The sequence below is a fragment of the Podarcis erhardii genome, assembly GCF_964252035.2.
Source record: "Podarcis erhardii genome assembly, chromosome: 9".
Lineage (NCBI taxonomy): Eukaryota > Metazoa > Chordata > Lepidosauria > Squamata > Lacertidae > Podarcis > Podarcis erhardii.
The window spans coordinates 35,018,745-35,030,809 of NC_138512.1; the positions used below are offsets into that span (position 1 = coordinate 35,018,745).

The 12,065-nt window shown below is 38.6% G+C and overlaps 1 protein-coding gene across 18 annotated transcripts in view; it reads left to right on the forward strand.

Moving 5' to 3' along the window:
* The window catches only part of CBR4 (carbonyl reductase 4), a 239,934-nt gene that overhangs the window by 6,662 nt on the left and 221,207 nt on the right, over positions 1–12,065 (forward strand). For 5 of the 18 annotated variants that reach the window (XM_081875452.1, XM_081875453.1, XM_081875445.1 and 2 more), the window contains exons 6-8: positions 4,540–4,698; positions 5,063–5,133; positions 8,561–11,925. In XM_081875452.1, coding sequence (XP_081731578.1) covers positions 4,540–4,698; positions 5,063–5,133; positions 8,561–8,608 — 278 coding nt within the window. In that variant the 3' untranslated portion in view covers positions 8,609–11,925. Of the gene's footprint in view, positions 1–4,539; positions 5,011–5,062; positions 5,353–7,805; positions 11,926–12,065 lie in introns of those variants that run through there. The other 13 variants (XM_081875457.1, XM_081875455.1, XM_081875449.1 and 10 more) reach the window with 13 other exon arrangements.

Genomic DNA, 12,065 nt, shown 5'->3' on the forward strand with positions numbered 1-12,065 from the left:
TTACATACTTAACAGGTAAAGCAACGGTGGAGAACCTTTGACCCTCCAGATGTTGTTGGACTCCAGTGGGAGTTTTCCACCTGCCTTGCTCCACCCTCCAGCCCTTGGATCCCTAGGGGCCTTCAGAATGGTGCTGCTGCTACAGGCATTATGCGTGTGGGTCTTGTCATGAACTGGGTGGAAGACTGTGAAACATAGGGATGGAGAGAGAGAGAGAGAGAGAGAGAGAGAGAGAGTGTGTGTGTGTGTGTGTGAATCCAGCAGTGCTTAGTTTATTTTTGATTGTTAAGTTGTTAATGTTGCTAGTCTTGTTAGGATCATGATTACTGCAATGCCTTGTGAGTTTTATAAAATGACTTCTTTTGTGGTTGTGCTGTTTAGACGATTTTTAAAAGTTGTTTTGTTATTAGTGTTCTATAGACAGTGGAAGTTTTACTGATGATTTGTTAATTATTTTATACGGTTTATGTTGTGGTTGTGATGTTGTTATTTATGGTGTGTAAGCTGCTTTGTGACTCATGTGAGTGAAAAGCTGCGAAGAAATAATAATAAAACATCTAGATAGACTTGTCTAAATAAGAATGTTTTTTAGCAACTGTCAAAAAGAGTACAGTGAGGTTGCCTGCATGATATCAATAGGCAGGGAGTTCCAAAGTGTAGGTGCTGCCGCACTAAAATTTTGAGTTGAGTAACACTTGAATGAGGATATATGGGGTAAGACAATCTCATAGGTAAACTGGTGCCAAGCTGTTAAGAGATTTATATACTAATAGTAACACCTTTAACTTGGCCCAGTAGCAAATCAGCAGCCAGTGCAGTTCTCTGAGCATAGGTGTTCTATGCTGCTATGTCCTCCTGTCAGCAGTTGTGTTGTAGCGTTCTGGACTAACTGAAGTTTCCAGATCAGGTAACAGGTAAGCCCTTCATAGAGTGCGTTGCAGCAATCTAGTCATGAAGTAGCCAAGGCATGAGCTACTTGGCCAGGCTTTTCTGGTCCAGGAGTGGCTGAAGCCAACAAACCAAGTGGAGTTGGTAAAAGGCATTTCGAGCCACTGAGGCTACCCAAGTCTCCAGTTACAGGGCTGGATCTAGAAGCACCCCTAAACTGTAAACCTGCTCTTCCAGGGGGAGTGTAACCACATCCAGGGTAGGCAATTGACCAGGTCCTTGGACATGGAAGCTACTTACTCATAGTGCCTCCGTCTTGTCAGGTTTCAAGCTCAGCTTGTTTTCCCTCATCCCAAGCAATAGCCCAGGGGCTGCACAGCCTCTCCTGATTCATGCAGATACAGTTTTCTTTTCTTTTCTTTTTTTTAAATTTTAAAAACATAACTTTATTAAACATACTTTAAAAAGACATTACAATAAGACATGCATACATACAAGTACAAATACCGAGCCAAGAACAGACAAAAACCGGAGTACAGGAAAAACAAAACAAAAAAAAAGAAAAAAAACAGAAAAAACAAGACCTCCGTCCAACTCAGTTTTGGGTTACATAAACTTATACAATTTCTGCAGTTGTTTTATCAATGATTCTACACTCTGAACGTCGTAAGTGTTAACTACTGTCTGCTGATATATATTTAATTCCCAGATTAATCTCAATATAATTTAGGAATTTGTTCCACTCATTTTTTAATTTGACCATATTATGGTGCCTAATTCTTTGTGTTAAACTCGCTAGTTCTATGTATTGAAACAATTTCACTTGCCAATCTCTAATCGAGGGCATTTCGGGAGATTTCCACTTCTGAGCTATTAAAATCCTTGCCGCCGCCGTGGCATATTGAAAGAAGGTTTGGTCTACGTTTTTTATTTCCTCCTCAATCATGCCCAAAAGAAACACCTCGGGAATTTTAGGGAAATTATACTTCAAAATCTTTTTCAATTCCTCGTAAATTTGCCCCCAGAATCTCTTAACCACATCGCAAGTCCACCATACATGAAAAAAGGTTCCCACCTTATCTCTACATCTCCAACATATATTATCGGTATTCTTGTACATCTTTCCTAACTTTGCCGGGGTCAGATACCAGTGATACGCCATTTTTTCTAAGTTTTCTCGAAGGGTTGCACAGGCCATAAACTTCATACCCTTTTTCCACAGAGTCTGCCATTTGTTGAAATCCACCTTGTACCCGAGGTCCCTATCCCATTTAACCATCGCGCCTTTCACCACGTCCTCTTTGGTGTCCCATTCCAGTAACTGTTTATACATTTTAGATAGGAGTTTATTACTACTTTCTAGAATTTCCACTTGATATTTCGATTTTTTTTCACTCATCCCTAGTTTTTTATGTTCACCCCAGAGTGCGTTAATTTGGTGAAAGTGTAGCCACTCCTTAATTTTATCCTTCATCTCCTCATAAGGCCTGATTTTCCATCCCTCTTCCGTTTTAACTAATAGATCTTCATACGTCCACCTTTCCCCTGTCATATTTAATTTCTTAATTTTAACAATGTCAATCGGGGAGAGCCACCAGGGGGTACCCTTTTCAATTACATTTTTATATCTATTCCAGACTTCCAGTAGCGGGCCTCTGATGATATGGTTGGAGAAGCCCCTGTGCCTCCGTCTTGTCAGGTTTCAAGCTCAGCTTGTTTTCCCTCATCCCAAGCAATAGCCCAGGGGCTGCACAGCCTCTCCTGATTCATGCAGATACAGTTTTCAAACTGTTTTGCTTTAGTAAAAACATTTCTAAAAATTTCCTAAAACATAACTGTGTGGTGACTGCACGACTGAACAGATGAATCATTATCTGCTTGGCAAAATACAGCCTTAATACTTTTATGTATGTACACGTGCAGCAGGTGGAGTTCTTGCATTAACTCCTGTAGTTTACCTTGAACAACTCAGTTTGAGTGTGTCCCTACTAACCACAGCAAGATTTCGTTTTGAATATTAACACCTTTTGACATCTCAGCAAGCCTCTAGCAGCACACTAAGTAAAGTCCCTGGATGTGAGAATTTAACCTCCAACCTCAACCCAAGGCATTTCAAATGCACTGTCTCTCTTCATTTTATTCAGTTCTGATGTTCTGTGATTTTATCCTGCTAAGGCTATCTGTGTAGGAATTGCTTTGTACAGTACTTATTTTATAGTACAGTGCACCTTTCCATAACTGAAATGTTTCTGTCAGCTTGCAGAGACTGTAGTGGAAAGCATGGGCTCTAGTAGCCTAAATATGGAACCTTACCTTCTCTTTCACTCCAAACCTTAACTTGATGCAAGTTGGAAATAGATCTTGGACTTGTTTTCTGTCCATCATTAAATGTATAAGTTCATGTCTATAGTGGCCGAGTACGCAGTCATTTGAACACAGGATGTGCTTTTCACAGTAACGTAAAACCCTGTTTTGAATAAGAGAACTCCCAAAGATTCTGTGGACTATGCAAGACTGAGATTCTTACTGCAGCCATCCAAACTCCATATGTGATAAGATAGGGAACAGAAGCGGCTCCTGAACTGGGCCCTGTGTAGTCTTTAGTTTAAATAAGTTCAAACTGCTTGGTTCGCACAGCATTTTAAATCACAGTTAAACTTAAATATAGTTTAAAGGTGCACAGTGCTAAAACTGCATGTACTTTGTTTCTCCCTCACTCTTGTTGCTGGTTTGTTGCCAAGAACTAAACCAGGGTTTGACTTAACCATTACAGCTGAACCCAGGCTTGGGGTTTGTTTCCTTCCAAACAAACCACAAGCTGTATGAAGGCTTGCTGTCAGGTTACCGCCCATGGATGGTTTGGGGAAAACCAACCATAGGCCTGGGTTTTGATGTAATGCTAAGCCAAACCATGGTTTAGCTCCTAGCAGTGCAGCAGACGTATGGGAGGAGTTACCGTATTTTTCGCTCTATAGGATGCACTTTTTCCCCTCCAAAAATGAAGGGGAAATGTGTGTGCGTCCTATGGAGCGAATGCAGGTTTTCACTGAAAATGCCGAGGCCTGACGCAGCTTTTGAAACGGGCTGGACGCCAGCCTTATCTGGGCAATAAATCACTCAACACTATCCGCTGAGTTCCCGCCGGGCTCCGAAGGCTTGCGGATAGCAGCCCGAAGCCCGGGGAGCGCTTTATTTCCCCCCCCCCAAAAAAACTAGGTGCGCCCTATGGTCCGGTGCACCCTATAGAACGAAAAATGCGGTAATTGGCATGCACCAGCATGCTTTAAACAATAGCTAAGTTGGTTGGATATAGTTTTAGAGGTACACCTCATTGAAATCAGTAGTGGGACTTAATGTGAAACAAATATGGTTAGAATGGGGCTATATATGTAAGAATTTGGATGTGTAAAATTTGTCACAGTTTCTAGACTGATGTTTCCAGTTTCAAGAAGTTTTAGATAAGTTTGAATACACAAATATTTCTTTCCTTAAATGGTTTTTAGTTGTGCAACTATGCTTTGCATTTTGACAGACTCTTGAGCTCAGGAAACTATATAGTTGTGATGATAGGAGTTTTATCAGGATTTGACTAGGTCTTATTTCATAAAAATATTTTCTCTCTCTCTCTCTCCCCCCCCCCCCAAATGTTAGGCTTTATTCACACGGATATGACAACACATTTGAAAGAAGAGCAGCTGAAGAAAACTATTCCCCTTGGACGATTTGGGGAGCCTCAAGAAGTTGCTGAAGCTGTTGCATTTCTTCTGGAGTCTCCGTATGTAACAGGCCAAGTTCTAGTTATTGATGGAGGTTTGCAACTTTTGTTTTAAAAGCCATGATAGCATAGTCAATGAGTGTGGGAAAACATATTCAGCAGTTGAAAGTCCCAAGAAGTGGTTTCAGGTGATACTTCTTTTGTTAGTATTTTAAATTAAAGTAGTATAAATTTGTAGTTAGTATGACAAACTTCAAATCATGTGCTTACTTGTCTGTTTGCCTCAGGTAAATAAGCAAATTATGTGTGACACCAGATTTTTTTTTGGGGGGGGTAGATGATTCAGGGTCCCATTTTTGTTTTTTTGTGTATATATTGAAATTAAATGATCTGTTGTTTTTTTAAAAGTGCTTCATGTTACCAAATATACTAATTGTGACATAGACCTTGCTTTATCAGATTTGTTCTTTCTGCATAGAAAGCTTAATGCAGCTCTCCTTCCAAAAGTTGGTCTATTTTTAGTTCATTCTGTAAGTAAAGTATGATCTTTTTCATAGTTTATGTTGGAAAACTTTGGAGAGGCAAAGGAAACTGATTATAAACTGCTTAGGAATGTTGAATGCTTGGTTATACAGGGCACACTCCATGCATATTTATTTTGTTTCTCCTATGAAGTGGTTGCTAACAAAGAATACAATATGCTGAACTTCATAACCTTAGGTTTCTTAAATAAAACACTAATTTTCAAAGGTTTTTTTCATTCATTCAAAGTACTTGAAATAGTGAAAAATTATTTAGATGTGACATTTTCTAGCTGTCTCCTACTTGAAGCATAAATATTTGTTTTTTCTATCACTTTAGAAAGGGCTATATATATATATATATATAATCACTTCATATATTAAAAGCTATCTAGTCTATATTCTTATTGTGGATGCTTTATGGCTCTTTGGCACCAATATACCTCTTTATCACAAACAAATATTTTGTGTCTACTACAGTATCTGGATAACAGAAATGTTCAACTGTATGCTATATTGTTATGTGCCACCCTTAATTCCGAACATTGTGATATTCTGGGGGGTTGCAGGTGCGCTTTAACGCAGGGTTTGTTTTTCCTGTGGGACAATAAGGCACAGTGGAAACTAGTGCCTTTATGATATATGGTGTATTTGCACATGAAAAATCTGCAGCCTAGATGGAGGGGCTCACAGTATTGGCACCCCAAAAGGTCGTTGCGTCTTCTATAGTCTTGCAGTCAAATGAACAGCAGCCGTCATGTTTTGCCTCCTCCTTCTCTAGCTTATGTCCTTGCTAACTCCTAACTTCCCTTCTATACTCTAAACTTTCCTAAAACACTGGCCTTGTCTTTTAAGCTAACTCAGTTGAGAGAGGGAAGAAACCCACACATGCAAATATAATTAGCCTTTCCCTCCTTTGTGTCGTTTAAATGGTTCATCCCTAGGCTAACGCCTCAGAAGGAAATTACCTGTAATAATTAGCTTTTACACTTGGCTTAATTAAAGGATTAAAGGTCTGGCATACACCTTAAATGCACACTTGAGTCTAGCTATCATGTCCTAGGAAATCAGCTTTGACACCCCAAACCTTGATTAAATTCTAGTGCTAATTTGATCCATAATTTAGGTAGTCCCGAATCCCAGATTCATGAAAGTACATGAATTTTCCTACTATTTTTTTATTTGCACAATTATCTAGCTTAAAAATGTGAAATCTTATTAGTGGTGGCTAAGTTGTCAGTTGTTTTTTTTTAAAAAACTGCTTTTCAGATTTATTTTACAAAAGTTACAATATGCAAAATCATAAGAAACTTATAACATAAAAATATTTGTAATATTAAAAAATTAAGTATAATATATATATATATGGAAGCCATCGAGATAGAGAAACACCCTCACAACATGAACAAGCGTGACGACACATCCCGCTTGCCAGACATCTGGAAATTAGCCCTCCCCACAAAAACTGACACCAGATCCAGAGGCACACAGAACGCCAACACCAATCAACCACACCAGACCCAAACCCAGACCCTCTCCACAGATGAATTACAGACACCATCCAGTAGCCAATCCATGGTGGCACCTCCGGATGTTGCACCCCCCTGCAATCCCTACACAGATCTGGCTGACACAAGCCACAAAACCACAGCTCGCCCCTATACACGAAGCCAAGCCAGAGCACAACTAAGTACAGTACAGCCATCTTCTCAGGAAAACTCTTCACAAAGTTCAAGAGGTCAAGACACAAAGACTTTAACAACTAATCCACACCTAATGACCCACCTAAGTGGTACTCAGGATATCACTCAAGAAATCACTCAAGATATCTCTCAAGTAATTAAGGAACAAAAGAAGAAAAGGCACACTAGCCTGGGAACTTCCTCTCTGCCCAGAACATTGGAGGCTATACACCACACCCCCTCTACAGTATTTATAGGAACTCAAACACTGAGATCCTGCTCTGTTCCAGTAACAAGAAGCCGAAAGCACCAGCCTGAAGATGACGAGTGAGACCTCGTCGAAACGTCGCCTAGACACCCCAACTTTTACACGGGAAGACACCCGAGGACACCAAAACCTGCATTCCTGTACCCGTGAAAATCTACGAAAGCATATATATATATATATATATAAATAAAATGAACTCATCAGAACTCAGACACATGGAAAAACTCAATGAAGAGAACTTTTAATAGGAAAAATACTTATATCTGTGTTAAATTTATAATGCCTTCAAACCAGGAAGGGATAATATTAAGGGCTGTTTCCCCTTCTTATTGTTCAAATCCATTAAAACCTTTCCCCCTTGCATAGAATCCAAACAATCATGCTTAATATTGTAAAATCCCAAAATTTAATGTATCTGTGCCAACAAAGGCTGTTGCAAGTAGGAGTTCAACAACTGGATATTTTACTGGGGGCAAAAGGAACCTCAGGTCCTTGGAGTTGGCTCCTGTGATTAGATCTGTTTGTATTATAAATCCTAAATAATCTGACAGAGATTAAGAACCAGGTTGTCCGCATCTTATTGAAGGGTCATGCATTTGTTGATATTTAACCAGATATATTTCTAAATGTCATCAGAAGTAGATTCTCTAGTCATTACTCATTCCTGGAATAACTAATTTGGCTTGTTGTTGTTATCATTGCTTTATACAATTGCTTTATACATATTGCTTTATACAATAAAAGTCTCAAAATGATTTGACAGAATAAAATAGAGCACATTAAAACAGTATGAAACCAGAAAAATGGGGGGGGGAATTACAAAACAAAATGTATAAAACGCTCATTCAGCAACATATTAATAAGGACCAAGTCCTAACTGCTCCACTAAAAGATGAGCACCACTATAGAAAGCAGCATTAAGTAACCAGGGTAAACAGCAAGGTCTTAGCCTGAAAAGATGGTGCCAGACAACTACCCCTTGTGAGAGCATTGCACAGACGGGGTGAAACCACTGAAAAGGCCCATTCCTGTGTGGCCACCTTCCACATCTCCCTCAGGAACACACAGAAGGGTCTCTGATGAAGACTGCTGGGTCCAGTCCGGTCCTTGAAAATACTATAAATTACTTTGGTTTCTCCCAAATTAGTTTTTCAGAGTCATTTAAACTGCCTTTGTTCATTTCAGTTTACTAACCAATAGTTTAAAATGTCTTCTTTTTAAAGTACTCAAATAATACTAATTTTGCATCTCCCAATCCATTCCTCATCTGTGTTAAATATGCAATCTGATTATTCCATATCCAAGCTGCCAAATTTAAATAGTTTGTGGGCTAACCCCCCCCCCAAGCAAGCTGTCAGTAGTTTAGGACTGTAATTAAAATTGGCAGACATATAAGCACAGAATGAAAATGCAAACAAAACTATTCAGGTCTTCTATATATCTTAAAATGCAGTCTGGAAGTACTATATAATTGATTTTCTTGTAGGATCAGCCCAGTAATCAAAGGTGGAAGCAAGTTTACTTTCATGTTTAGAAAAATGACATATTCACTGACATCTGGGGTGTGAGCATACAAACAGATCTCTTTTTCACCTCTTGAGGTCAGTATAATTTAAGGAATAATAGTTTATTAGGGTTAGTTAGGTAATAGTACAAAGAATCACATATATATTTCTAGCCATTTAAGTTTGGCTTGTGTGCAGAGCTAATTTAATGCTGTTTTTCATTTTGTTAGAATTGCTACATTCTTAAAATCCCAATTTTAAATAACAGGTTTATATTATTTGTGTACATAAATTCCCATTTATACATATTGTTCAGTTTCATAGTTTAAAATGAGTGTGCATGGCTTCTTATCTCTCTATAAACAGTTATTTCATGAAATTTATGTTTGGCTTATCTCTTTGCTTAATTATGGTCAGAGTGGGCAAAACATTGTAATACATGACAGCAATAATCATTTGTGTTTTACAAACAGTTCAATGCAAGGTAATTGTATCTAACAAAAGATGGCAATATTCACAAACAAATAGAGAACTAGGATACACTTTCACTGATCTTAAGGAAGCCATACGTAAACCAGAAATTTCAGAGGGGGGCTGTAGCAGAATTAGAATTAACCAAGAAGGCAAACTGTTCATTTGGGTCTGAATAGAGACCACATTTTTCTTTCTCACTACAGAAGTTAACCCAGCATTGCCAAGCTGATTGTTTTACTACCTATTACTGCTGTTACCAAGGAACATTGTGCTTATTTTTAAGACATTAGATGCTTTACTATTATTATTGATTACCTGCCCTTTACCCAGGGCAGGTTGCAACATTAAAACACAATATTAAAAACAGTTAAAAACCATTTATTGACTTATTGGAAATTGACTAACAATTGAATATGTCAAATAATACCTGGATTATTGCTATCTACACTTCCTGCATGTTATTTCCCACTGACCCCAAAACTTAGTTCTTCTGTCCTCCTTACAGTCATGTCTATTTATCTGAAACTGAGTATTACACTTCATGTATGTTATGAAGTAGTAGACTCTAGTCCATGAAAAATTGTGCCATAGTAAACAACTTTAGTTTTGGAAATGTCACCAGAATCTCTCTTGCTTATATATCGTTGAATCCAAGAGTACCTTGGTTGTGGAGAAAAGGCTTCACCTATGTTGGCAGTATCTTCTAAAAACTCAGGATGGTTTGGCCTTCCAGTGGTTGTGGCAGGACAGCTACAGGCCATAAAACATCATTGTATTTAGACATGGGCCTCAAGCACTAAAGGTGCCTTTTCTTTTCCATCATGCCATGCCATGATGCCATTGCAACTTTTTGTAGTTGTGCAAAAATGAAATAAAATCTGCTGAAGTAAATAAGTGAATTTAAATGTAGTCAATAAGCTGAAACTGAATGACATTAATTAATTACAAATTGATATAATTATTAAAAAACACTTAGAGATCCTACTAACTTTAACAGTATTTGGAATTTATCAAATTTAGAAAGCAGCTTTCCCACATTGAGTGTCATGCTTCACATGCTCTTTAATTGTGCCAGACTGACTAGGCCCTTCAATTTCTGACAGCTGAAAATAAATGTCTAATAAATACTTCTGTGAGCATTTGTTTAGCTGTCACAATAATATTGCTTCCAGGAAAATGAGTTATTTGTTCATGCTAAATCTTGCTTGAAATGTTTGCGCTCTGCTACTCCTACTGCTATAATAGTAAATACCTCCTTCCACTCTGAAAATTTACTAGATTGTCACTGCATCATCAGATGAATTGATGGACCCTGGGACATTTTAAAGGTTGATAAATAGGCGTCTGTATAATAATTTGGGATAGATATATTTATGGAGTACTTTCTCCATGACTCAGCAGGGCAGAGATGACTGTGAAATGCAATTACCTTTTCCATTTCTTTTTCCAGTTTTCTTCTACTTCGCCATCCCACATGTTTTCCTCTATTTGTATCACACAGGCTTTTCTGCATTTGTTAAACCATCATGCTCTCAATCTAATAGTGTGCTGAAGTATTTGTTTTTATAGCAACAGCTTTTTAAAAAGGCAAGGAAGGCTGTTATTTTATATTTGAGGCATGAGTTACCTCTGCTGTGATCATGAATGTATTGAGAGAATACATCTGTTTTCTTCTACTGTTTGACAAGCAAAATGTTCCTATAAATTATTGGTTAGCTCTTATGACACACCAGTAATAAAATTAACCACAAGGAGAAATCATTGTAAGGAGAAAACATTCCAATCCCTCTGAAGTTACTCTGCTGTCAAAAGCTATCTCAGTTTTGCTTACAAAACCATATTCAAGCCTGAAGGAAGCACGATTCCTCTCCTTTCACCTACATGGAGCAGGTAGGATTCATTTAATTTTTTTACTTACTCCCAGGGCTGTTGTGGGTGAATCAGTATAAAGTTTATCAGTTCTTTTAAGCAACTAATTTTAAACTTGAATGCTGTTTTCTCTTAAACAACTTGCTTCTCTAGAGATGCAAACTGATGGTAGAAGAAATATGCGAGGTTTGCTCATTTAGAACTTGAGAACAAGTTCTAGCATGTTCTTAATATTCAGCTACTTTGTCGTTTAGGCTGATGTGTCAAGATACCTAATCTTTGAATTGGGTCTAATCTATGCTGCTTCATCCTAAACCTGAGCTGTAGTAGTAGTACTTCAGCCTGTGAGTTGTATCCAGTAGTGGTTCTGTGCTAGTGGAAGAACTTCCTTAAGGCAGGGCCCCTAAATTTTGCTGATCCCTCCTATCCAAATCAGTGCAGCACCCTGTGCCTCCCTCCAAACGTCTCTGGAGCAACATGGAACATGTCAGAGAGCTCTAAGTGAGAGAGGTGAAATGGAGTGCCTCATCCTGTGCTAGTAGAAGTACTTTCTCTTGCACAAAGCCACTATTGGGGGCGATTAGAGCAGGTCCAATAGAGGCACCCAAAGCCCTGCTTGTTTCATTTGTATTATATTTGTTTCAATTATTGCAGCCTAAGGATGTGGTCAAACCTGCTTGAAGAAGTATAGCTATCTTTGCTGGCTATACTCTGGGCCTCAGAGGGTTAAGCTGGCCAGGGACTGGCTTCCTTTTTGTTTGAATTTATAACTTTATTCTAACAAGACTCCCACTCTGGTCCTGAGACAGGCTCTGCATGTGGGTGAAATGAAGACTGAAGGGTTTTTCACTGTATTTGTCAGTGGTGACATAGTGTCTGCCCTGTTGGATCTCATGCATTGTTTGGGGTTTCCTCTCCTTTCGTAGGCCCCAGAACCAAGCAAGCCCCTTTCCTCCCAGCATTCTACATGTTAGAGGCAGATGATCACAAACGCATCTTTCAGGTAAGCTCTCCCATTTGTCAATATGACTTACTTGCCATAATCCAGGCAATGGGGAAAGTGGCCCAGATGTCAGGAGAAGTTGATTTCAATGGGGTTGGCTTAAAAAATACACAATACTAGGCTGTACCTATGAAGTGGGA